The sequence below is a fragment of the Ornithorhynchus anatinus genome, chromosome 17, assembly GCF_004115215.2.
Source record: "Ornithorhynchus anatinus isolate Pmale09 chromosome 17, mOrnAna1.pri.v4, whole genome shotgun sequence".
NCBI lineage: Eukaryota > Metazoa > Chordata > Mammalia > Monotremata > Ornithorhynchidae > Ornithorhynchus > Ornithorhynchus anatinus.
The window spans coordinates 42,938,397-42,966,083 of NC_041744.1; the positions used below are offsets into that span (position 1 = coordinate 42,938,397).

Here is a 27,687-nt window from a genome sequence, read left to right on the forward strand (position 1 = left end):
TTGAAATTTAAGCCTGAGAAGTAATGCGGCCCAGGGGAAATAGCATGAAAGGGGGACTCAGGAGACTCAAATTTAATCCGCTTCTGCTCCTGGGCTACTGTGTGATCTTAAACAGTCAATGAACATCTCTACACTTGAATTTCTCATCTGTAAAATGAGAAAGAAATGCCCTGGTCTCTATTCCTTAGATTGCTAGCCCTGCATGGGACAGGGAATGTGACTGATCTTATAATCACCGGTCTACCATAGCATTAAACACAGTGTCCAGCACATAGTAAGTACTAAACAAGTGCCATCATTAAGGATTTCCAGCCATTCGTTGGTCTTTTCAGTCATTCCAACAAACTTGGATAGACTTTCACAAGCAATAGCATCATTTTTGAAAACCAGAGATTATTTTTCCTATACACATATTGATACCCAAGAGGCAGTGTGGCCTAGTGGAAAGAGCCCGGGCTTGGGAGTCAGAGGTCATAGGTTCTAATCCTGTCTCCGCCGGTTGTCAGCTGGGTGACCTTGGGCAAGTCACTTAATTTCTCTGTGCCTCAGTTACCTCATCTGTAAAATGGGGATGAATAATAATGATGGTATCTGTTAAGCGCTTACTATGTGCAAAGCACTCTTCTAAGCCCTGGGGAGGATACAAGGCGATCAGGTTGTCCCACGTGGGGCTCACAGTCTTAATCCCTGTTTTACAGATGAGGTAACTGATGCACAGAGAAGTTAAGTGATTTGGTGACACACTCTACCTCCCCCACCTCCTCCTCCCTCACTCCAAGAGTGCTCGTAGGTTGGGCAAAAAATAAGACAGTGAGTTTCCTGTTCAATTGCATTGGAGGACTATATACATCTTTTTCCACTCAGCTCACTTAACCCATTTTTCACAGAGCCGTCAGCATCTGACCATCAACCAGTGTCTAACTTTCTTTCTTCACCTCTGAAATTCACGTCCAGGACTCAACAATCTTGGGAGTCTCCTGCTCCTCTCCGGGATTCCTTTCGTCTTCCAGAATTACTTGCACATCTCTCTGCAAACGCTCATCTCTCTGCATAAGCTCCAAGACCCTCCTTCCTGCAGGTATTTCCCACATGCTTTGTTTTCCACTTCAGTACCCTTCGGGAAATGAGAGGCATTAAGAGACACGGAAAGGCAATTTTTCTGTGAGAATCTATTCTGGGTTAATAATCTGAAGATGACATGAATCAGAAGGTGGAGAGTTGGGGATTTATTTTGGGAAATGCTTTGGAGTTCAAAATTTAACAGATTTTTGTGCTCTTCTGAGCCCCTAGTCTACATGCATTGTAAATAATACAGAATACATGGATTTCAGGGAGAGATTCATTTGAGAATGAAATAAAGAGATGAAAAGGAGGTAAATCTACAAAGAAATTATGTATTTATTTAATTGTATTTACTGAGTGCTTACTGTGTGCAGAGCACTGTACTAAGCACTTGGAAAGTACATTCCAGCAATAAAGAGAAACAATCCCTGCCCACAGTGGGCTTACAGTCTAGAAGAGGGGAGATAGATATCAAAGCAACAGGCATCAATAGCATTGATATATCTCAGATTCTTCATTTTAAAATCAATTTTTCCATTCTGCATATGCTTTGATAAATTTTGAAATACTTGAAGTTTTAGAACTGTAGTGATTCAGATATTCAAGATTTACAGATTATACACCTAAATATATCTGAGTTATGTTTCAATTGACTTAGTGCATAAATTCATGTTGAGTCACAAGCATAACTGAGGTGCCCAAAAGTAAATGTTCATGTTTTTTTGAAAAATGACATCTCTAAGGGAAAGATGCATTAATTAGTATTTGTTCTGTACTGAATTGATAACGTTTTGTTACGTGATTTAACCTGAAGCATTCTTCACAGACATCAGTTTCATTCAGTTTCGTCCTAATAAATTAACCCATTGACCTCTTGTTTCTCAGTCTTGCTTATCAGTCCATCAGATAACATTTCATAAATTAACTTCCAAAGTATTTTGGATCAATCTGATATCTCATTTGACATTTATATTCACTATATTTACTATATTTACTATATATTTATTTATATAAATATATGGCATTTATATTTACTATACTAATGGCTGAAAGACTCCCAATTCTGGACAAGATACAGAGAAGATGGTGTAAGTAAGTCAATAAGAAAGAGCTGTGTTTTGACTATCAATACTCAATCAATAACACAACTATTACTGCTATAGTAAACAATCAATTAATAGTAATAATAGGTAGTAATAAAAAAGTAAGGAAGTACAAAGTAAGAGAAGTAAGATAGAAGGAGAAGCAGCCTGGCTTAGTGGAAAGAGCAGAGGACTTGGGTGTCAGAGGTCATGGGTGCTAATTCTGGCTCCTCCACTTGTCAGCTGTGTCACTTTGGGCAAGTCATTTAACTTCTCGGTGCCTCAGTTACCTCATCTGTAAAATGGGGATTAAGACTCTGAGCCCCATGTGAGACAACCTGATTACCTTGTATCTATCCCAGTGCTTAGAACATTCATCCATTCATTCAATCGTATTTTTTGAGAACTTACTGTGTGCAGAACACTGTACTAAGTGCTCAGAAAATACAATTAGGCAACAGAGACAATCCCTACCTAACAACTGGCTCACAGTCTAGAAGGGGGGAGAGAGACAACAAAACAAAACAAAACAAGTAGAAAGGCCTCAATAGCATCAATATAAATAAATAGAACTCTAGATATACACACATCATTAATAAAATAAATAGAATGATAAATATGTACCTATATACACAAGTGCTGTGGGGCAGGGAGGGGGGTAGAGCAGAGGGAGGGAGTCGGGGCGGTGGTGCTTGACACATAGCAAGAGCATCACAAATACCATCATTATTATTATTATTGTTATTAGTAGTAGTGATTGTATTAATAGCATTTATTTAGTATCCACTGAGGGAAATGTATGGGTATTCAGTGCTTGGGAAGTATGAAGAAGCGATAGGTTCCCTACCCACAATGAGCTCCTGAGAGTAATGAGACAGAAAAGCATAAAAATATTTAGAAACAGAGTATTCAAAATAAATAACTGAATGGACAACTGAATAAACACATACCTATACGTGTGTAGATATATACATACCCACACACACATATATATATTCTCAAGGCAGGTGAAGATAAGTACACAAATGCTTGAGATATCTTATGTGTTTACTAGACTTGGGGGACTGAAAATTAATTGGGGAAATGTAATTCCTGGAAGGCTTTTAATATAGGGAGGGTGGTGGTCTGTTGGAAACTCCAAGGGATTTCTGCATTTTCCCTACTTCTACAGTGAGTGAGGAAACGATGGCATTGGTTACCAGCAGTTTCACTCTGGCATCTGGCAATCCAGAGGGAAGAATCTGAAAGGGTTAAACTGAAATCTCTGGTTCTCCAAAAGAGAAACACATACCAGGAGAGTTGAGGGAAAGTACAAAATATGCTGGGGGGGAAGCAAAGATTTATATTAGAGGGCCACATTCTAGAGAAGAGGCAGTTTAAATTAGAACTCTTTTACTTGTGTGTTGTCTAATTAGGATAAGATCTATTTTTCTATTCAAATTCACTTTCAAACTCTAATCTACTTGTCTGCATTTCGTAGGGGACATGATTGGCTCCTGGTTGCCAGAGAGTTGATGTTTTCCTAGGAATCTGAGGGACAGAAAAGGTGGTTAGACCCCTCCAAACTTCCCACAGGGAGCCTAAGGAGTTAAGGCATATGGCTGGATCCCCTGGCTGTTTGGGGAGCTTATCTGAGAGACAAGGGGGCAGGGTAAAGGCCTAAGATATGGAAGATTGGGGTTTGCATTGCTCCGCAGCATTCCCTGATTCACATCCTTTTCTGGAAGGGAAAAACTGGAGGAATGCTGAGGCACCATCTGGCTTCCCTGTGCTCCTATGATTGTCCCAGGAGTCCCAAAGTAGCTGAGGAGACCTCAGTCCACCACCTTAGGGATTGGTACAAACTGTGGAAGTGAAAATTCGTTGGGAAGTGCCACTGGGAAGAAGTTGGATTTCAAAAGGCATTCAAACCTGGGCAAGATTGCAATCTTCTGGATTGGAAAAGGGAGCTGGAGGCAGGGAAGAATACGTGTCCATACATCGTGGTAACTAATTAGGAAAATAGGGCTGAAATGGACAAATGACAGATTATTCCAGCTGACATGGGGTGATCACTTAATTGCCTTCCCAGAACTATTATCCCATGTGCCATTTTGAACAACTCCAGAAGTCCAAGGGATGAAGGCTGGATCTTTTCTACCCCAGGCTCTACTTGCTGCACCCAGCTCCTACGGGATAAACAGTCTGCCTTCTTTCTCACCACTGCCCTAGAGTTTGAACCCTTTTTCCTTTCCACTTCCCTTCTGCAGAGATGAGTGAGCGACAGACAACTTATACAGAACCAGATCTCCAGAACTCTCAGGAAAGAAGATTGACAAATAGAGGTATGCCACATTGCACACCCCGGCCCTACAAAATTTATGGATTGAACATTTTTATCCTACTCTCTCTGGAAACGAAGCCCCAAAACTCAAAAACTGAAGCTTGCTGCAGGATCCACAGTAGCCAGAAAGTAAAGAGGAGTATGATAGAGAAAATTATAGATCAAGAACTCTAGACAGAGGTTCCTGGGCATGTTTGAATATTTTTTGCTCTGAAACAGGGCTGTTTGTTTTCTCCTCACTTTTGCATTGTAATAATATCACTAATAATGATAATTGGAGTATTTATTCAGTGCTTACTAGGTACCAAACACCTTACTAACTGCCAGAGTAAATACACACATAGGGATCATAGTAAAATAAATGGGGACAAGAGGTATTTAATCCTCATTTTACAAAAGATAAAAGTGAGGCACTGAGAAGTTAAGCCACTTGCCCCAAGCCATTCAGCAGGCAAGAATGGAGCAGGGAATTAATCCAACAATCAATTGATCAATCATATTTAAAATGTGCAGAGCATTGTACTAAGCTCTTGAGAGAGTATAATATAACAGAATTGTTAGGCATGTTACTTACCTACGAGGAGTTTGAAGCCCAGAGAGGAGAGATCGCCTCTCCTGATTAGCAATATACCAATGGTGTCTGTCCTGGAAATGTTTCTTTTAATAATAATGTTGGTATTTGTTAAGTGCTTACTATGTGCAGAGAACTGTTCTAAGCGCTGGGGGAGGTACAGGGTAAGCAGGTTGTCCCACGTGAGGCTCACAGTCTTAATCCCCATTTTCCAAATGAGGGAACTGAGGCCCAGAGAAAAGAAGTGACTTGCCCACAGTCACACAGCTGACAAGTGGCAGAGCTGGCATTCGAACCCATGACCTCTGACTCCCAAGCCCGGGCTCTTTCCACTGAGCCACGCTGCTTCCCTGCTTTTAAGCTGCTGCTTTTAAGCTCTTATTGGGTAGTTGTAGTTATCCATTTCCACATTCTCCCCAATTTCTGTCAAGACTCCCAGCCAGTTGTTGTTCCTGGAGTTTTTTTGAGCTCAAACTCCCTTTTTCTCTCTGGCAGGTTCTCTCTGGAGGTTTCTGACTGGGATCCTTGGAATTTTCTGTCTTGTCCTTGTGGTTACAGTGGGTGCACTGATATCATACCGTAAGTTGCAGAGATTTTAAGAAAAGATCACTTCCAAGTACAGCGTTCTGCAACGTATGTGAGGAGCGGCGTGACCTAGTATAATATGCACAGGACCTGGGTTTTAATCTGGGATCTGCCACTTGCCGATCCCACTGCACTCTGTACCTCAGTTCTTTCAACTGTAAAATGGGGATTCAATCCCTTTTCTCCCTCCTACCTAGGTTGTAAGCCCCATGTGAGATAGGGACGGTGTCTGACGTGGTTGATGTATTTCTCTCCCAGATCTAAAACATCTGGCACATAGAAAGTGCTTAACAAGTAGCACAATTGTCATTCTTATATTTTTATTCTCTAATCTTGAATCGTTAACCTTCTCATTACTTTTATACTAAAAATGTTTCTTTTTAGCTATTTTATTGAGTTAAAATATACACCACCATGCTACTGATCACTACCATCCCTGGCATAGATTCTATTCCAGACTATCCAAGCCCCGTCCAAAAAGCTTTGGTGGAAAGACCTGAAAGAGGTAGGTGATGACTCTGTCATTCTGCTTTCTCGTCAGGGGCATGTCAGGCAAATAATAATAATAGTGATAGTATTTGTTAAGCGCTTACTATGTGCAAATGTGATGTATGGGGCAGGACAGGAGCTGGAAAGAAAACTCAGTATTTTGTCCTAGTCAGTTTCATTTCTCTTGACGAAATAAAGCCCACGTCCAACTAGATGTCACTAGAATCACATTACCATCAGTTAAAACTAGATTTCAAAATATTTAGTAGGGAGTATGTAGACTGGAACCAGCAGTGACAGGGTCCACGAAGGAATGAAGAACCTTTTTTCTTTTCCAATTTCATAGCATTCATTATTTATTCATCTCTTTTTAAATTCAGGACTTCACCTCTGTTCTTGCCCTGAGAACTGGATTTGGTTTCGACACAGCTGCTACAGATTTTTTTCTGAGAGTAAAACTTGGAGAGAGAGTCGATCTTCATGTGAAGCTCAGAATTCCAGTCTCCTTACGTTGAAAAGCCAAGAAGAGCTGGTACATTATATTCTCTAGGTTGATTTTGATTTGTGTGTTGGGTTGTGAGGTCCCAGGATGAGTTGAGCAGGGGGCTGAGGTAAGTGTCGAGAATCTCTGATGATCACCCCGATGAAGATGAACTCTATAAATCCCTGAGATCTCTCAAAAGTCAATTAACCTGTATCTATCGCGGTTTGTCAATTTATAAACCGGGGGAAAGGGTACTTGAACTACAGGTAAGAATCGGGAGACGTGATTTCAATGGACTGATCCATCAGTGGTATTCACTGAGCACTTACTGTGTGCAGACCACTAAACTAAGCACTTGGATGAGTACAACAGAATTGCTAAGCATGTTCCCTACTCTTGGTGAATTTTCAGCCTGGAGTGGGAGGCAGACATAAACATAAATAAATGTTACAAATGTGTACATAAAGTGAAGTGGGTCTGAGGGTGGATGGCAGATCACATGAACCTGAAGTGAGCTGAAAAGGGGACCCCATCCAATGGCTTGGGAGTCAGAGGCCATGGGTTCGAATGTCGCCTCTGCCACTTGTCAGCTGTGTGACTGTGGGCAAGTCACTTAACTTCTCTGTGCCTCATTTCCCTCATCTGTAAAATGGGGATTAAGATTATGAGCCTCATGTGGGACAACCTGATGAGCCTGTGTCTACCCCAGTGCTTAGAACAGTGCTCTGCACATAGTAAGCGTTAATGAATACCAACATTATTAAATACCTGGAGAAAAAGAGATCAGAGTCCAAGTACCTAGAGAAGCAGTGTGGCTCAGTGGAAAGAACAGGGCCTGGGGAGTCAGGGGTCATGGGTTTGAATCCTGACTCTGCCACTCATCAGCTGTGTGACTGTGGGCAAGTCACTTAACTTTTCTGTGCCTCAGTTACCTCATCTGTAAAATGGGGATTAAGACTGTGAGTCTCATGTGGGACAACCTGATGACCCTGTATCTACCCCAGCACTTAGAACAGTGCTCTGCACATAGTAAGCGCTTAACAAATACCAACATTATTATTATTATTAGTGCGTGGTTCAGGGGAAAGAGTCCGAGCTTGGGAGTCAGAGGTCATGGGTTCAAATCCTGGCTCTGCCACTTGTCAGTGGTGTGACTGTGGGCAAGACACTTCACTTCTCTGTGCCTCAGTTACCTCATCTGTAAAATGGGGATGAAGACTGTGAGCCTCACGTGGAGCCACCTGATTACCCTATATCTCCCCCAGTGCTTAGAACAGTGGTCTGCACATAGTAAGTGCTTAACAAATACCAACATTATTATTATTATTAGTGAGAGCAGCCCAATGAGTGAGATTCCTTCCCAGTTTTAAATAATCCTCACCGATACTGCATTCTCCATATGCTTGAAATTCTTGGCTTCCTCTAAAATTTATGTTCTTACCTATGGCCTTCAGTACATATGGTGAAGACCAAATGTCACCCTTTAACTAAGAGAACTTCCAGCCCCCATAAGGGCATATCTGAGAGTTTGGAGATTGGAAGCAGGGACTCATTAACCACCCACTTATTGTAATTTTAGTGTTTGTTTGTTTTATGGTATTTGTCAAGTGCTTACTTTGTGTGAAACACTGATCTCTGTTCTGGGGTCGATACAAGTCAATTAGGTTGGACACAGTCCCTGTCCCGTATAGGGCTCAAGGTCTAAATATGAAGGAGAACAGAAGACCTGAGAAATAGAGAGGTTAAGTGACTTTCCCAAGGTTACTCAACAAGCAACTGGCAAAGCTGGAATTAGAGCCCAGATCCTCTGACTCCCAGGCCCGTGCTCGTCCCACTCGGCCACGCTGCTTCTCATGCTCACGAAAGACTAATAAATCAACCAACAGTACCTCAGGAGAAGGATTGAGTGTGTGCTTAACAACATACTCGGTGCTTGAGAAAGTACAATCAAAGTAGGACATGTGGTCCTGCCCTTAAGAAGTTTATAATCTAAAGAAGAAAGTCAGTGAATTCATTTTTCTGCCTTTTTTTCTTATGGCTGCCCAACAGGAACTCTTCACATTACAATTATTCCACTGGATTGGAGTCTACCTGAAAGAAGAGACTGGGACCTGGATATGGGAGGATGGCTCAGAAGTCTCTTCCAAACTGTACGTCTTTGCTTCGGTGAAGATTCATCTGTTCCCTAACACATTGTCCCCGAAATTCGCACACAGCTGGCACAACCCAGCCCATACACTTTGTGCTTCTAATGCCAACCTACTCTCCATACCTCAACTTCATCCATCTCACCACTGACCTCTTCTCCGTGTCTTCCCTTGGGCCTGGAACTCTCTCCCTCTTCACATCTGACAGTCTACCACGCTCCCACCTTCAAAACCCGACTAAAAATCACATCTCCAAAAGACCTTCACTGACTAAGCCCTTATTTCCTCATTTGCCCTCCCCTCAGCATCACCTACGCACTTGCTGTTCACCCCTTAATATTTTGATACTGACTCCATCTCCTCAGTACTTACACGCTATTATTTCCCTCATGAATTTTATTTTAATGCCTGTTTCTCCCTGCAGGCTCTAAGTTGCCTGTAAACAGGAATCGTGCCTACTCTATTGTATAGTACTTCCCTAAATGCTCAATACAGTGTTCTGCACGTAGTAAACTCTCAATAATAATAATACCACTGATGAATTGATTAATCGATCTAGGGAGACATTTAATTTGTTTTCTATTTTCTAGGCTTTCATTTCCCACGAATCAAAAAGACAGGACCTGTGGGATTTACAAATCACGGCATTCAGCTTTTTCAGAAAATTGTACCATTAAAAATCCCTATATCTGTAAGTTAAAATACTTTTAAACACCTTTCTTCGGACTAAAACAACTTCAGAATGTATCTAATTTATACCCAAGAGCAGTCTTCTTCAGCAAAGTGAAAGAATCCTTCCAATGCTCCCTGGAATACACTTCTACGTGTTTGTATAAGGCAATACTGTGCTTGTGGACAGAGAAATAAACTACTGGATTTGAGAGGAATGGATTTTAGCCTTTAATCTGTAATCACATCATAATCTCTTAGGAGAAGAGAGGTAGCCTCGCCTAGCAGATAGAGCAGGGGCCTAGGAGTCAGCAGGGCCTGGATTCTAAACTCAGCCCTACCACTTTTCTGCTGTGTGACCTTAGACAAGTCATTTAACGTCTCTGGCCCTCAGTTATCTCATCTGTAAAGCAGGCAGTAAGACTGTGAGGCCCATGTGCGCCAGGGACAATGTCCAACCTGATTAGGTTGTATCTACCGCAGCGCTTAGTAAAGTGCTTGACACACAGTAAACATTGAATATCATCACCATTATCATCATTATGTGGGACAGAAACTATGTCTGACCTAATTATCTCATATCTACCCCAGAGTTTAGAACAGTATGAAGCACATGATAATAATGTTGGTATTTGTTAAGCACTTGCTATGTGCAGAGCACTGTTCTAACCGCTGGGGGAGATACAGGGTCATCAGGTTGTCCCACGTTAGGCTCACAGTTAATCCCCGTTTTCCACATGAGGTAACTGAGGCACAGAGAAGTTAAGTGACTTGCCCACAGTCACACAGATGACAAGTGGCAGAGCTGGGAGTCGAACCCATGACCTCTGACTCCGAAGCCCAGGCTCTTTCCACTGAACCACGCTGCTTCCCATAGGAAGTGCTTAACAGATACCACCATTATTAAAAAGTGTCCTGTGTCTATCACTGGTTGTTTTTGGACAGCTTCAAGGGATCAGATAGCTAGTATTCCTCACATCAGGAGCCCTACAGAGAATCCTGATTTCTTCATCTCCCTTTTAACTGCACCCTGCAGGACACAGAATTTATGTAACCGATAATGATCTTGGCAACCCTTCAGTTGTATTTCCACCATCTTGTGTTAAGCCACATTCTCCAGAGACTTACTTCAGTAAATTTAGAGTACTTCATCTGGTCATCATCCCCTCTTCTCGTCCTTTCGATGGGAGTAGACTCCTTTTTTCACCAAAGCCAATCTCGTCCTCTTAATTGGGTTATATGGAAGGCTTAACCCAACTCACTCACAATAGACAATCCAATGGACCTCCTCGCAATGAACTATCTGATGGATGAGTTCTCACCCCTGTTTGGACAGCTGACCTATCCTCAGAAGACCCCTTGTTCTGTGTATTAAGTCATCTCATTGCTAGGAGGGAGATATGTGTCTGCTCTAAATCTCGACCGTTCAACAGATCACCCTCCCATAGTCCAAGTCAGATCCTCCGCCTCCCAGGTAGCTGATAGAAAAGATTTTTCCATTCCTTCTCTGAAGCCACCTCTTCTAAGGGAGGGAAGAAGCAGTGTGGCCTAATAGATGGAGCATGGGCCTGGGAATCAGAAGGTCATGGGTTCTAATCCCGGCTCGGCACTTGTCTGCTGTGTGACTGTGGACAAGTCTCTTCACTTCTTTGGGCCTCAGTTTCCTCATCTGTAAAATGGGTATGAAGACTGTGAGTCCCATATGGGACAGGGACTGTGTCCAACCCAGTTTGCTTGTATCCACCCCAGCCCTTAGTATAGTGCCTGGCACATAGTAAGCGCTCAACAAATGCAATTATTATCATTATTATTATCCTTCCTGTTTCACCAGCCCGTAAACATGGCATTAACTGCAAGTTATCCCTCTCTCATTCAACCTACGCATTCAATCTGTCACTATATCCTATCAGCTCTACCTTTCCAATGTCGCTAAAATCCACCCTTTCTTGTCCATCCAAATTGTTACCATGTGAATCCAAGAACTCATCCTATCCTCCTCGATTACTGCATCAGCTTTCTTTTGACCTCCCTGCCTCCTGTCTCTTCTTACTCCAGCCATGCTTCCCTCCACTGCCCAGATCACTTTTCTACAGAGCTGTTCAGTCCATGTTTTCCCATTCCTCAAGAACCTCCAGCAGTTGCCCGCATACCAGCTCATTATTGTATTCAACACAATTATATCTTCGAAGCAGCATAGTTTAGTGGAAAGGGCAGGGGCTTAAGAGTCAGAGGTCGGGGGTTCTGATCCCGGAGCCACCACTTTTCTGCTGTGTGACTTTGGGCAAGTCGCTTGACTTCTCTGTGCCTCATTTACCTCTGTAAAATGGGGATTAAGACTGTGAGCCTCACATGGGACAATCTGATTACCCTGTATCTACCCCAGTGTTTAGAACAGTGCTTGGCACATAATAAGCGCTTAACAAATACCAACATTATTATTATTATTATTATATCTATCCCAGCACTTGGCATAGTGCCCCGCACACGGTAAGCACTTAAATACCACAATTATTAAATGGAATAATCAGCTTTGAAGCACTCAGTCACCTTGCCCCCTCTTACCTAAAATTATTGCTGTTCTACTGCCATCCAGCCCACACACTTCACTCCTCTCCTCACTGTACCTCAATCTCATCTGTCTTGCCATCGACCTCCTGCCTCTGGCCTGGAATGGCCTCCCTTCTCATATCTGACAGACAATCACTCTCTCCATCTTCAAAGCCTTTTTGAAGGCATATCTCCTCAGAGAAGTCTTCTCGGCTAGGCCCTCATGTAAACCCGTGATTAGACTGTAAGCCCGTCAAACGGCAGGGACTGTCTCTATCTGCTGCCGACTTGTTCATCCCAAGCGCTTAGTACAGTGCTCTGCACATAGTAAGCGCTCAATAAATACTATTGAATGAATTCTTCTCTGGCTCCCTTCGATTCCAACTTTGGACTTGGATTTCCATCCTCTAGTCACCCCTCACTCAGTCCCAAAGCACTTAGATATCCATAATTTATTTTTATTAATGCCTGTCTCCCTCTCTAGACTCTAGCTTAGTGGATGCATCTAATTTAGATGTGCTCTAACTCTTTATTCGATTCATATTTGCTTTCTCCTCACAAAAAAAAACACCTTTCAGATCTCAGAAATTGTTTAGAGACTTCAATGTGTTCAATAAAATTACAATATTCCCTAGACTTTATGATGAGTTAAAGGGCTAATATAACTGTTTGAATTTGTCATCCTATAGACCACGTAATTCTTTAAACTCAAATACATCATACTAGATTTACATTATAATCTTCAAAGGTTTTGACTTTGTGCCATTCTTCAGTAAGACTTGCTGTATGTTTCCAAAGAAATATTGCACCTTGTGAGCTGAGAATGTATCACTTTGTTATTCTCCATTTCCCCAATGCCTAGTTTACTGCACCCCACAGATGGACAATCAATAAATGCTACTATGACTACTTCTTTTCCCACACTGCAGGAAAGAAAAATGGTGCTTCTGCACCTTTCTTTGTACCCAAGGAAATCTGAAAAGGGAGAGAGACTAAATCTTGTCAGCTTGACCTTCACAACATCTCTAAAATCTGCCCTTTCCTCTCCATCCATTTCTCAGCTGATTATGTTGTTGTATGTGTTCATGGGAGGGGAAAATTGATATGGGATCAAAGAGATTAGAACAGGTTTTTCCAGGCAGGAGAGTGAAGAGTCATAAAAAATAGAATATCAGAATTGTGGCTTGGTTTTAATACATTGCTGCTGAGAAAGTTTAATTTAGAACCAATCTTCAGCAGGACTGTGAATCTCCCCCCACCCACCAGGGTTAGCAAGTGTGAGAAGCTAATTTGAGCTGCTGCAGCTGTTTGTCACCAGACAGCTTGTTGCAAAGGGCAGCAAGCAGTTTAATCCACCTGTGATATTCCCACAAATGTTGGCAACCTACCCCCTTTTATGTCTTAGAATTCAGTTTTGAATTCTTGTAGAATTTCCAGCAGCAAATGGCCTGAATGGTTTTAAAAGATAAAGATTTATACGGGGCTTCTGACTAGATCACATGGCCCTATGCCCTGATCTCTTTGCAGGATAAAGGGAAGCAGCGGGCCATAGTGGAGGAGAAGGGGCTTGGGAGTCTAATCTTGGTTCTCCCAACTGCTTGCTGTATGACCTTGGGTGAGTCACTTCACTTTTCTGTCACTCAATTTTCTCAGCTGTAAAACTGTAGAATGTAAAATCCTACTCCCTCCTACTTAGTCTCTGAGTCCCATTTGAGAAAGGAATTGTGTCTGACCTGAAACCTTGTAACCTACCAAGTGCTTAGAACAGTGCTTGACACATAGTAAGCGCTTAACAAATCCTATTAAAATACATAGGTATATTGAGCTCCCTAAGACTCAGACTTATTGATTAATTTCAGCATGAGCAGCCTGATGCTTCTGCTGAGTTGCTTGTTCAGCTGTTCACATTTCTCAGGACAGTCAGGGTAGTTACAGTCATTTTAAGAGAGAAAATGGTCACTGAAGTATGAGTATTTTGTAAGGCTACCTCTAAAATCTTGATAGTGGAAATCTGATGGACAAATGCGATATATGTTGTGGTCATATACAGAGCTCAGATTAGGAACAACTATGAGGTATTTGTTTCACACATCTACCCAGGGGACTGAAGCATAGCTACTGTGACTCATTTAAGCTGGACTACTAAGAAGATAGGAATGAGTAGTTCTCTGAGTTTTAAGAAATAGGGGAAATCCTCAGTGGTGTCACTGGCCTTCCAGTTAGCTTGAAGACTCAGGTATTTATAGAGTGAAGCCTGTCCCCCGTTGCATGGGGATGGGTTCAGCGATAGGCCCAGAGAGAGGGAGAGACCAGGGTCAAAAAGGCTGAGCCATGGAATCGAACTATATGGCAAATTGAACTTCCTTTTTGGGAGGACTATGTTTATTTTACTTATTTACTCGTGGCAAATTTAACTTCCCTCTCTAGAAGAAGACATTATGCATTACTCACACGTGGTGAAGCACCTAGGCCCAGATCACAAATGCTTTGTACTCAGGAAGAATTCACTTTATTACTCATACGTGGCTAAACACAGAGCTTCTGACCACAGATGCTTCCCACCCAGGAGGAATTCACTTATGCATTATTAGCATGTGGTGAAGCACCGAGCCCAAACCACGATTGCTTCCTACTTGGGAGGAATTTATTTATGTTCACACACACGATGGCCAAGGGCCTAGCTTCCCTCCTCATGAGCACTCAGTGGGACACTCAACCATTCCATGGCTCTTCACTTGGTACAGACCAAGTGACCATTCCATCCTCTGGGCAGAGGTGAATGGCAGCTGGCTGCTGCAAGTCTTGATCTGCTGCGCAGAACAACGGAGAGGTCAGGTATTCCTCACCCCAAGCCATTTGGGTTTCTGGTTTTTCAGTTGTCCGATTTCCGCTCCCCCTGCCTCCTCCCAACTCCTCCATACCTTATTTGTTTGGCATGGGGGTGAGACACCCCCTGTATTCCTTGCCTGGGATGTCTATCTAGGGGTTTTGGCTGTGAGAGCGGTGTCCCACCCGTGCTTCCGAATTCCGCTTGGTTGGCTCAGGCATTCACGAGATAAGGTTTGACCTTGAGATGGTGGGTGCCACAGTTCACCTTGGAACGGACCCTCAACTCACATGCTTAATATAGGTGTTAAAAAGCAGAACCATGAATGACAATCCCTCTATGGTGGTTGTTTTTCTAACTCTAAAATACTAAGGTTTCAGTATTTTGATATTCAGTATTTTGATAGAGAAGCAGCGTGGCTCAGTGGCAAGAGCCCGGATTTGGGAGTTAGAGGTCATGGGTTCGAATTCCAGCTCCGCCACTTGTCAGCTGTGTGACTGTGGGCAAGTCACTTAACTTCTCTGGGCCTCAGTTACCTTCGGATTAGGTACAACTATGTACCTGTATCTGTAAAATGGGGATTAAACTGTGAGCCCCATGTGGGACAACCTAATCACCTTGTAATGTTGGTATTTGTTAAGCGCTTACTATGTGCCGAACACTGTTCTAAGCGCTGGGGTAGACATAGGGGAATCAGGTTGTCCCACGTGGGGCTCACAGTCTTAATCCCCATTTTACAGATGAGGGAACTGAGGCCCAGAGAAGTTAAGTGACTTGCCCACAGTCACACAGCTGCCAAGTGGCAGAGCTGGGATTCGAACTCATGAGCCCTGACTCCCAAGCCCATGCTCTTTCCACTGAGCCATGCTGCTACCCCAGCACGTAGAACAGTGTTCTGCACATAGTAAGAGCTTAACAAATACCAACATTATTATTATTATATTAAGGGTCTGGGATTTTGATTCTAAGATGCCTGGATTCCATAATTCTCAAATTCCATGACTAACAACATGCTTATAATGTATTGTGACATTATGATTAATAAATAAAGGGAATATATCTTGGGTCACAACACTGACAATCGTTGCTCCCTGAAATCACAATCCCGAATCACAACCAAGTGGTCACAAATTCCAGAGAACCAAGGAGAGAGGGAAATATGTACTCTTGTTAGAATTTAGGAAAAGGGAGATTTCAATGAACTTTGAAGGTCCATTGGAAATTCCCCAGCTTTCCCTTCTTTCCTCAGACCAATAGGGAATCCTGACTCCAATGGTGAGGTTGTATTCCTTGGGAGGGATTGGACTTGTTGAGGTTAGAAAGCAAATGAATATTTTGACAAGGAAATGTATAATCCTATTTCTCATACAACCCATAAGGGGATTTTTCTCTAATTATTCAAGCAATCCAAGAAAAGATAAGGAACACATCAATTTCAGTTGTGTACCACTTTCCTCTATCATATTAACATCCAGAACCAGCTTAATTACTACTGAGTCAAGGCTGGAGTTGGCTAAATTTCCTGACTCGAGCCATCTCAAGAGAGGCAGGGTGAGAAAGACAAATGTAGGCAGCTGATTGGAACTTAGGAAACCAGTAGGGTCTAGGCAATGAGTTCCCAAAGGAAAGAGGGCTGGAAGAGGGAGAAGGGTAAGTCATGAAAGCTCCGACACCATAGTTAAGATGGAGAAGTTCTGGCAAGTGCCCCCCTTACACTTCAACTTCTCCCCCTAAAATGATAACACGACTTGAAAGTTGCTCCTTCTAGCTTTCACCTTAGAGATAGCTCAATTTTCATAATAAGTAAAGTGATCCCAACATCATCACTCCCCTTGGCAATTGAAGCGTAAAGATTGGCTTGATGCTTAAATCTCAGAATGAGCTTTTCCAGCTATTCACCCCTAACCAAGAGGTGTCATAGAGGCAATCACTTATTGTATTAATACATAGATCAGGGATATTTTTAATGACATTTGTTAAGAATTTACTATGTGCCGGTCACTGTACTGCTCACTGGGCAAAGTGTGTTTTGCACACTTACTGTGTGTAAAGCACTGTACTAAGCATTGGGAAAGTAAGTATAACAACAAACAGCCTACAATCTGGCCTACAATTAGCTCAGGGTCTAGAGGGGGAGGCAGACATTAATATAAATAAATAAATAGATAAATTATATATATCTATATCTAATAGATACTATCGAGATCTATAGATACTACTATAGAGATAGATATAGATATATCTATAGATATATACATATGTGGGATGGGAGGGAGGTTGACTGAAGGATTCAGTCACTGGGGTAGATACAAGATGATCAAGTTGGACACTATCCCTGTCCCACGTGGGGCTCTCAGTCTTAATTTTACAGATAACTGAGGAACAGAGAGGTTAAGTGATTTGCCCAAGTTTGCACAGCAGACAAGTGACAGAGCTGGGATTAGAACCCAGATCCTTTTACTCCCAGGCCTGAACCCTTTCCACTAGGCTATATAGCTTCTCCATTTGCCTAAGTCCTCTGTTTGCTCAAGTTCTCCTGCCTTAATACTATCAAAACTTCTATTCATGAGGCAGTGCCTCCGATTTTCAAAGAACCCTTATTTTAAGAATTTACCCTCCAGAATCTTCTGGACATAAAACCTGGGTCGTCCATGTCACCTTCCTATATTCCTTGGGTTTAGTCCTCACTTAGAGGCCTGAATTCCAAATGTACACTGACTACTTCTTCAGACACACACTCAATCTTTACCCAAGAACAGTTTTCCACATCACTCTTCCCATAGAACAAATCTTAAATCCTGGAACATTTCTGATTACACACAGAAACCCTCACCTCAGCTCCACACAGCACCCAGAGATTCATATACCATTCCCTTTCCCCCTCCTCAGATTCCCTTCTTTAATCTCAAACAGAACCATTTTCCTTCCCTGTTGAGAAGGTCCCAACAGTCTATCTGGGACCCACATTCTGCTAATAATGGAGACTTCAAGAGATTTAGCCTAAAACATTTAAAATCTTGAAATGGTGGGAGGGAGATATTTCTTCCCCTCCCTAATGCTTCATCACTGAGTGGCTATTCCCTAAAACTCTGACAAGGAAAAAATGGTGATGATGGTAACCAAGTGCTTGATATGTGTGTGCAGAAGGAGTATACTGGAGTTTGGAAGTAAGATTTCCTCTCTGTTTACCAGGAATCATTCATTCAATTCATTCAATCACATTTACCAAGTGCTTACTGTGTGTAAAGGACTGTATTAAGCACTGGGATAGAACAGTACAACAACAGACACATTCCGGCCTTCAAGGAGCTCAGAGTCTAGAGGTGGAGACAGACACTAATATAAATAAATGAATAGATAAATAAATAGATATATTACAGATATATATAGAAATATACATATGTGTTGTGGGGATGGGAGGGAGGATGAATGAAAGATTCAGACTGGACTAAAGCTTGGAATAGACTAAAGCATGACCTAGTGGAGAGAACACAGGCCTGGGAATCAGAAGGACCTGGATTCTAATTCTGGCTCTGCCACTTGTTTTCTGTTTGACCTAGACAAATCACTTCACTTCCCTTTGACTCTATTGCCTCATCTGTAAAATGGGGATTAAGACTATGAGCCTCCTTAATTTGCTTGTATCCACCCTAGTGCTTAGTACAGTGCCTGGCACATAGGATGTGCTTAACAAATATTTCAATTATACAGGCTAATGAGATCGGATGTAGTTTCTGGTCCCACAAAAAGCTCACAGTCTAAGAGGGAGAGAGAGCAGGTATTTAAGCCCTGTTTTACATGTGAGAAAAAAGAAGCACAGAGAAGGTAAGTGAGGTGCCCAAGCACACAGAGCAGGCAATTTTTGGAGTCAGAATTAGAATCCACACTGGGAAACAGCATGGTCTAGTGGATTATGCATAGGTTTAGGAGCCGGAGGACCTGGGTTCTTGTCCTGGCTCCCCTACTTGCCTTCTGTGTAACCTCGAGCAAGTTCCTTAACTTTTCCGTTCTTCAGTTTCTTCAACTGCAAAATGGGGACTTAATAAGAATTCTCTTTCCTATTTAGATTGTGAGCCCCATATGAGACAGGGACTGTATCAGCCTGATTGACTTCTATCTACCCCAGCCTTTAGAACAGTGATTAACACATAAAAAGCATTTAACAAATAACATAAAAAAGGTCCTCTGACTCCCAGGCCCATGGGAATCTATCCATAAGGCCAAGCTTCTTCTATTTTTGCTTGATATTCTACTCTCTACCAATGACCAGCCCCTCTGAGGGTCATACCTGGAGAGTTTCCAGTACTCTATCAGTCTCAGTTAAGGGAGGAACGGTCAAGCAGAGGCATAGCCTAGCTGGGCAGTGGCTAGAGAGTGGAAAGCAATCTGCTACAAGTCAAAACTCACCTATGCTGGGCAGCAGCGGCTTGGAAGAGAGTGGAGTTCAGAGACTAAAGTTTATTGAACAGAAAGAGGCAATGGTATAGCATTTCTGTATTTTTACCAAGAAAACTCTCTGGATACACTACCAGATTGACTGCAGATGGAGTTGGGACACTCTGGGAGAGAGGTGTTCACGGCATCCTAGGGTCGGAGACAACTCGACAACATAAGACAAGACCAGTGACCTATCCTCCAAAAGTGTTTCACAGAGGTTAACGGTCATTGAACAGTCTCAGAATCACTTCTTTGACTGTAAGCACCTTGTGGGAAGGGCACATGTCTACCAACTCTCTGATATTGTCTTCTCCCAAATGCTTAGTATGGTCCTGTGCCCACAGTAAGCACCCAATCAATACCACTGATTAATAGATTGACTGATTAAAATACAGATGTTTATTATCCTGCTAAGAATTTCACATAGTCTCCAAATGCATATACATTTTACACACATGTACACAAGTATCCTTGGTTCTGAAAGATGGTCTAGCAATAATGTAATTCAAGAAGCTGGTTGATCTGTCCACAGCAGATGCAGGACTGATTTACTATTAAGAAGGTTGGATACCACAGTAGATTAATATTACTTCAATTTGGTATGAACTTTAATGTCCCAACACTGTCACCACCTAAATGAATTAGATGACAGTTGGCAGCAACTGAATTGGAAGGTGCGTTAACTGGTGACAAACCCACTGAAGGTGGAGAATTGGCATTGGTGTCTCTCCCATATGAAACCACAGTCCATCTCTTTCCAAATCTGGAAATTTGACACTTTCTAAGAAAGTAGTTTTACAGAAGGAGAGCTGTGAAAAATATTGCTGAAATGTTTAGGGCCTGTGTTGGAGAGTTCTTGAAAATAGGTACATTTTTACTTCTGAACATGTACATGCACATGTACTTCTGAACAGTTTTTTCCATTTCCAAACCAAGGCTCTGGGCAAGTTCGGCAGTGACAACCTAGAAAGAGAGCAACTTTCAAATATTCCTTCATTCATTCGATCGTATCTATTGAGTGCTTACTGTGTGCAGAGCACTGTACTAAGCCCTTGAGAAGTACAGTTTGGATATCCGACATTAGGATACAAAAAGATTTAGACGTTTTAGATGGGCTTTGGCTATGCATTATAAACACACCCAGATCCACACAAACTCCCACAAGCTACTTACTACCCCCAAATCCTCAGGTGACCGTGACTTAAAAATAATAATAATAATAAAGATGTTGTCTCTCCCCACTCCAGTCCATACTTTACTCCGCTGCACGGGTCATTTTTCTCTAAAAATGTTCAGTCCAGGTTTCCTCTCTCCTAAAGAACCTCCAGTGGCTATCTATCCACCTCCACATCCAAGAGAAACTCCTTACCATTGGTTTTAAGCAGTCAATCGCTTTGCCCTTTCCTTCCTCACATCACTGTTTTCCTACTACGAGTCAGCCTGCATGCATCACTCCTCTGTTAATGTACCCACTGAACCTCGTTGCTGACCTTCTGCCCACCTCATACCTCACATCTGACAGACAATTCCTCTCCCCAACTTCAAAGTCTTATTAAAGGCAGATCTCCACCAAGAGGCCTTTCCTGACTAAGCCCTCCTTTCTTCTTTTCCCATCCCTTCTGTGTCACCCCTTTATTCACCACCCCCAGCACCACAGCACTTATGTACATATCTGTAATTATTTATATTAATGTCTCTCTTCCCCTCTAGACTGTGAGCTCGTGGTGGGCAGGAAATGAGTCTGTTATCGTGTTATATTGTACTCTCTCAAGTGCTTAGTATAATGTCCTGCATGCAGTAAGAGTTCAACAAATATGATTATTTGATTAGTAATAATAACTACGATAATAATTATGATGCTTGTTCCTTGTGCCAAGCACTATGCTAAGCATGGAGGTAGGCAGTATATAATCATATCAGGTATAATCCCTTTCCCACATGGAGTTTACAGTCAAAGGAGGAGGAGAGAGGAGCAGCGTGGCTCAGTGGAAAGATCTTGGGCTTCGGAGTCAGAGGTCATGGGTTCGACTCCCAGCTCTGCCACTTGTCAGCTGTGTGACTGTGGGCAAGTCACTTAACTTCTCTGTGCCTCAGTTACCTCATCTGTAAAATGGGGATTAACTGTGAGCCTCAAGAGGGACAACCTGATGACCCTGTATCTCCCCCAGTGCTTAGAACAGTGCTCTGCACATAGTAAGCATTTAACAAATACCAGCATTATTATTATTATTAGAAAGAACAGGTATTTAATCCCCATTTTACCTCTGAGAAAATGAGACACAGAGAAATTTAGTGACTTGCCCAAACTCACAGAGCAGGCAAGTGGAAGTGTCAGAATTAGAAACCAAGTCTTTTGACTCTTAGGTCAGTACTCTTCCTACTAGACTGTACCCCTCCCTTACTCCTTCTATAATTCATCTGTTTGAAGGACACGACTCCCCAAATGTGGCAGCAATAGACAGAGATTGGTCAGAATGACATCCCTCTGGCTCCATTACAATTAATTAATCGGTCAATCCACCCCATTTATTGTGTGCCTAATATATACAGAGAATCTGAATTTCTCAGGAGAACACGACAAATGTAAGATGTCTATTTTTTGCTGTCAGGGAGCATGCAAACTAGTGGGAGAGACAGACACTAAAATACATTGAAGAGAGAAAGACGTAATGGAGTTTACAAAACATATGCGTAAGTGCTACAGGGAGATAGTTCTTAAGTACTTACATTTCATTCCGCTGAATCAATCGTTCTATCAGTGGTATTTATTAAGTGCTTACAGTGTGCAGAGGACTAAACTAAGCCTTCGGAAGAGTATAACAGAGTCGATAGTCAATCAATCATTTTAATTAAGCACTTAGTGTGTGCAGGAGACTGTACTCAGCACTTGGGAGAGTATTCTTTAACATATAATAGAGATGATGGACACATTTCCTGCCCACACTGAGCTTATGAGTTGTGATCATGCTGCAGTGGGGGGACAAAAAAACAACCAAGTATCCTATTGTGTAGTGGCTTCTGATGAAAAGTTATATACACTTCAATTCTAAGACATCATTTTAAGGGACTAAAGGAAAATACTGGAAATGACTGTGGGGTGATGATCAGTAAATGTGAATTGGCTGAAGAAATGGGGGGCTGTGCTGCCTGGAAAGGAACAAAGGTAGGTAATACTTCTCTGCTTCAATTTACGGAATGGAGGGAAATTTTTTTTTTAAAAAAAACCATCAGCACCTACTTTCCTGGCTTCGTGCTTCCTGGGTTGGTGCTTCCTGGTGAAGTTCAGTGGCTCTGGAAGGTGTCACATGTTCTTGGCTGAAGGGAGCTATGGAAACAAGTCAATTTTATTTTTCTCACACTTCCTTACAAGAAACCTTGGTTTAAAAGATTACTTCAGTACATGAGCAATAATAAACCAAGGCAAACTTTCTAGAGAGAGAATATCTGGTGTCAAACAGCATCAGTTCATCAGCCTCACCTGATTGTGTTCCCAGAACAGCCAACACAGCCACTGCTGCCAGTAACGAAAGGCAAAGGATTCCCAGAGTCAGAACGATGAGCTGCCAGAGAGGGCACCTGGGGGGTGCTGGAGAGAGAAAGGGAAAACCAGTCAATCAATCAATCAATCATATTTATTGAGCATTTACTATGTGGAGAACACTGTTTTAAGCTCTGGGGGGAGTACAGTACAATAGGATTAGCAAGCACTTCCCCTGCCCATAACGGTAGTGTGGCTTAATGGAAAGAGCCCAGGCTTGGGAGGTCAAGGGTTCTAATCCCGGTTCACTTCACTTCTCTGGGCCTCAGTGACCTCATTTTTAATAGGGGATTAAGACCGTGAGCCCCAAGTAGGACAACCTGATTACTTTATATCTACCCCAGCACTTAGAAGTGTGCTTGTCACAGAGTAGGTGCTTGACAAATACCATCATCATTATTATTATTATTATCTTACAGTAAAGGGAAGGCATAGCGAGTCTTTGGTGTTCTGTGGGTGGAGAAAACTTGAAAAAGAAGATGATAACCCAGGGCCCAGGAAACTCTAATCTCCTGATCACCGTGAAACTTGGAGACCTAATACCGTTAAATGAACAATAGATAACATTGCCAATGAGTGAGATGGGTTGGCTGAAGAAGAGGTGAAACACATTCAAACCCACTGGGCTTCTTCATCCTTCACTTTGCCCTGTTACTTCTTTCCAGTCGACCAATCCATGGCACTTATTGAGTGATTACCAACTCTATTATATTGTATTCTTCCAAGTGCTTGACTCTGCACACAATAAATGCTCAATAAATATGATTGATGGGCTGATTGACACCCTGTAAAAATCAATTAAAGCAGGGTTCCTCTCAGTCTAAAAATGAGAGGGCATTATTAGAGAGGGTATTATTACGCAAAACTAGCAGATTTAAATTGAAGGACTAATCAATCACTAAAGTTCAACTATTTGAGCATAGCAACTGTCAAACATGAATAGCTGCTTTATTTTCTGCCCTTGTGATTTGTCTTCAATTTCCCCCTTATCCTTCATTACTATCTCCTTGAAGGTGTCTCCCTTCATCACATCCTTAATCTCCCTTCCCTGACACCGTTCTCCCGTTCTTCCTCCTTCCTCTCATCAGACAGATCAAACCACTCCTGCATTCAAATCTTTCCTAAAATTCGGCTGCTCCAAAAAGCTTTCACCATGTAATTTCCCTTCACCATGAATCATATTATCACCTCAGCCAGCTCGAGCTCCCTTTTTTTTCACCCTCTTTAGTACTCACACATATATTTCTGCACAGTTCATCTATTTGGAGCACTCTAGCTGCAAATAGATGTCTGTCTCCCCTCTTAGAGATTAAGTGCCTTGTGGGCATGGAATGTGTCACTTCACTATTCTGAATTTCCCAAGCACCTCAGGACATTGTACCACACCAAGTGGCCCTCAATAAATTTTATTTCTACTACTAGGCAAGCAGCACCGTTTAGCTGTAGAGCCCGGGCCTGGGAGTCAGAATGTTGTGGCTTCTGCCACCGGTCTGCTGTGTGATCATGAGCAAGTCACTTCACTTCTCTGGGCCTCAGTTCCCTCATCTGTAAAATGGAGATTGAGGCTGTGAGCCCTACATGGGACTGGGACTGTGGTTTGGTTGTATCCAGGCCAGTGCCCGGCACATAACAAGCACGTAACAAATGTAATTAATTTCTTACTTTTACTGTGACTATTCTGTCCGTTAATTGTTATATTATCCTCTCCTAAGCACTTAGTACAGTGCTCTGTATAATAATTTCTATTATTACTGTTACCAACACTATTACTTCTACTCTGCTGTAAATCCACAGACTTGATACGTTTGCTGTGAAAGAATTTGAGATAGAATTTACCATCTCCCTCCTTTGTCATTTCACTTATTTTGCAAAACATTTAGTCCTTAATTCACTTGACTTCTTATCCCCAGAAAAGACGATACTCAGGATCCCTTGATTTAATGCTGCAGCATTTGGAAATTTATTACTACAAATGATTCAGTAGTAAAAAATGAATCAACATTAATAAACGTTAAAAAATTAACGAAATGATTAATACAAATACAAATATTCTAGTCAAGAGAAAAACCAACGAACCTGCAGGATTTGGGCTGCTCAGTCTCCTTTTGCTCTTGAACTTCTCAGGTTTGGGAATATTCACCTCTTTGTTGATCCCCTGTTGTCTGTTCATCTTTGCCCTGAAAGTGGGAGATATGGGACACCTTGGCATTTGTAATTGAAAATAGAGGGTGAAATTATTGTGATATCAAGACATAATTAAGTTGTACTGTATTCTCCAAATCACTTAGTACAGTGGTCTGCACAGAGTAAATGCTCAATGAATACAACTGATTGCTATACCAGCAAACAAAGCTACAGACACTGAGGTGTTCCTGAGCTTTCCAAATCCCACTGTGGCAATGTCAAAGTAAAGAAAGATGCAGCGATCTCTCTCCTGTTCACTTTGTCGATTCCTCGCCTCACCTCTATTCTTCCAGGAATTCCCTAAATGGGATCATGAGGTTACCAGGACACAGTGAGATTCTGTGGGTAACTAGGAATGAAATCACATACGGTCATTTTAGGTTTACTTCAAAGCCTGCAACATTAGTCAGTGAGATTTCTAGAATTCCCCACCTTAATTCAACCATTTCCATTAGGGAACACAACTGGCCACTGCAGATGTCTGATATTGGCCATAATCACCCAAGAAACTAATTCAGGGGGGTGAGTAGGTAGTGCTTAGGACAGTCCTCTGCACATAGTAAGTGCTCAATAAATACAATTAATTGAATGAAGGGATGAGCAGTAGATAGAATCCCAAAATGTACAGAGAGATGATCTAAACTTAATAGTTATACTTCTTGTGACCCACTATAGTGTCTATGACAAGCAGAATGGCCAAGCGGAAAGAGCATGATCCTAGGAGAACCATGAGAAGCAGCATGGCTCAGTGGAAAGAGCCCGGGCTTGGGAGTCAGAGATCATGGGTTTGAATTCCAACTCCGCTGCTTGTCAGCTGTATGACTGTGGGCAAATCACTTCACTTCTCTGTGCCTCAGTTACCTCATCTGGAAAATGGGGATTAACTGTGAGCCTCACGTGGGACAACCTGATTACCCTGTATCTACCCCAGCACTTAGAAGAGTGCTCTGCACATAATAAGTGCTTAACAAATACCAACATTATTATTATTATTAGGAGCTGGAGGACCTAGGTTCTAATCCCAGTTTTTCCACTTACCTCTGGTGTGACCTTGGTCAAGTCACTTAACTTCTCTGTGCCTCTATTTCTTAATCTGTAAATTATGGATGAAAAAACTGCTTGCCCACCTGCTCAGATTATGAATGTAATAATAAGAAGAAGAAGAACAATAATGATCATCCTTCCGTGATTCTGAATCAACCAGGACACAGACTAGGAACTGGCATTTCATACTCCTTTTGATTATCTAACCCCTGAACAACAACACAGTTGAGAAAAGTAAGTGAAGAATATGTTGGAAAAATCAACTATGAAAATAAATCAACAGATGGTTAAAACTCTTAGTGACTTTATATTATGTATCCTACTGGGAAGAAGGAGAAACTTGGACTAATTTCTCCCAGTAGAATGCTGGTTATGAAGAAGAAAATGATTTCCAGAAAAAGAGTGAGTTAGAACCTGTTTTGAATCCTTTATATCTGTCTCCTCTTCTTCCCCATTTTCACTGTGGATAACCGAGAAATCACAGTACATTGCGCATTCTCTGAAGTTTTACTTTAAAAAGAATCACTTTAAATTCCCTCAATAAAGTACCTATGAATAAGAGCTTATTTTCAGTCTAAGGATTGGAATTATCTCCCCAGATTTGTTAGGAAAGTAAAGGAAACCAACACAGGTATTTACCTATATGGGTGCGGATCTGCCAGGCACTGGGATCCTGCAATAAAAGTTGAACTGGAAGATGTGAGCGATGACTATTTGTGACTTCGAGGTTGGAGGACAGGCAGAGTTTGACAATCTCATCTGCATGTTCAAGGAGGAAGCTACAAAGTGACAGAATGGAACTTCATGCTTTATATAATGCTCCCAATCGACTGCACAGGAAGTTCTCATGCTGCTAATTGCTTTGTAGTTTGTAACTCTTAATGACACCTTTAGGATGGAGAGAGGCTTGGCATATTTCTTTGCTTCTGCTTCTTAAGATAAACTACATGGTTTATCTGAAATTTGATCTTAAATTGACTGATGGGACAAAATGATTTTTTAAAAAAGGGGAAAAAAAGAAACCTTTACTCCACCCAACAAACATCCCCAGGATTCAGGGGAAACCTACATTATCAATCCATCAGCTCCTAGCGACTGTTTAATTGGACTGTAGTTAATATGAAGTTTGCTTTTTTTGAGATAGGGGAGCCTCAAACCCTGATTTCCTGCCTCGTGTTCTGGCTCCGTACAAGATCCATCACTTTTTCTACATAATCATCTCAGTTGGGGCCCTCTGACTTGATGACAAGAATTCTTCCAGTCCTAACTGCTATCCAAAGCTCTAGAGGGAAGCTGCAGAACAGTGTGGTTTAGTGGAAAGAGACCAGTTTTGGGAGTCAGAGGAAGCGGGTTCTAATTTTGGCTCCATTGCTTGTCTGCTGTATAACTCTGGGCAAGCCACTTGACTTCTCTGTGCCTCGGTTATGCCCACAAATACATTCAGTAGCAGTGATGGAGTAATCTGTCATGACTAAGGACTTGAGATTTCTCGCTCAAAATGGGAGAACACATTTTTTTAATGCTATTGGATAAGTGCTCTACTATATGTAAGGTGCAAAATGCAAATAATCAGGTTGGAAACAGTCCATGTCCCACATTGAATTCACAGTCTTAAACTCTGCTTTCCAGACAAGGTAACTGAGGCACAGAGAAGTGAAGTGACTTCCCCAAGGTCACACAGCAGATAATTGGCAGAGC

At 42.0% G+C, this 27,687-nt stretch overlaps 1 protein-coding gene and 1 long non-coding RNA gene across 4 annotated transcripts; one reads left to right on the plus strand and one right to left on the minus strand.

Annotated features, from left to right (window-relative positions):
• Window positions 1-795: 795 nt before the first annotated feature.
• Window positions 796-9,630, plus strand: LOC103170743 (natural killer cells antigen CD94-like). 3 transcript variants are annotated; one of them, XM_007669959.3, is made up of 7 exons: window positions 796-1,078; window positions 4,394-4,468; window positions 5,534-5,617; window positions 6,069-6,128; window positions 6,493-6,644; window positions 8,646-8,746; window positions 9,334-9,630. In XM_007669959.3, the coding sequence occupies exons 2-7, from the start codon at window positions 4,396-4,398 to the stop codon at window positions 9,452-9,454; spliced, it is 591 nt and encodes a 196-aa protein (XP_007668149.3). In that variant the 5' UTR covers window positions 796-1,078; window positions 4,394-4,395; the 3' UTR covers window positions 9,455-9,630. The 3 variants fall into 3 exon arrangements, with proteins under 3 accessions (XP_007668149.3, XP_039770419.1, XP_028937422.2); XM_039914485.1 differs by lacking the exon at window positions 5,534-5,617 and having other exon boundaries at window positions 797-1,078; XM_029081589.2 differs by lacking the exon at window positions 6,069-6,128 and having other exon boundaries at window positions 798-1,078.
• A 13,096-nt stretch (window positions 9,631-22,726) lies between these two features.
• Window positions 22,727-26,760, minus strand: LOC120638925. The gene is made up of 3 exons (XR_005660969.1): window positions 26,629-26,760; window positions 24,838-24,938; window positions 22,727-22,809 (listed from the first exon to the last, which is right to left on the minus strand). It is a non-coding gene; the product is annotated as an uncharacterized LOC120638925 (long non-coding RNA).
• Window positions 26,761-27,687: the final 927 nt, after the last annotated feature.

Excerpts from the sequence above, each read along its gene's own strand:
- LOC103170743 (XM_007669959.3), top strand. The coding sequence starts at position 4,396 with ATGAGTGAGCGACAGACAACTTATACAGAACCAGATCTCCAGAACTCT. Across the intron at positions 6,129-6,492 it reads GGTGGAAAGACCTGAAAGAG|GACTTCACCTCTGTTCTTGC; the intron begins GTAGGTGATGAC and ends TTTTAAATTCAG. Across the intron at positions 6,645-8,645 it reads TGAAAAGCCAAGAAGAGCTG|GAACTCTTCACATTACAATT; the intron begins GTACATTATATT and ends GCTGCCCAACAG.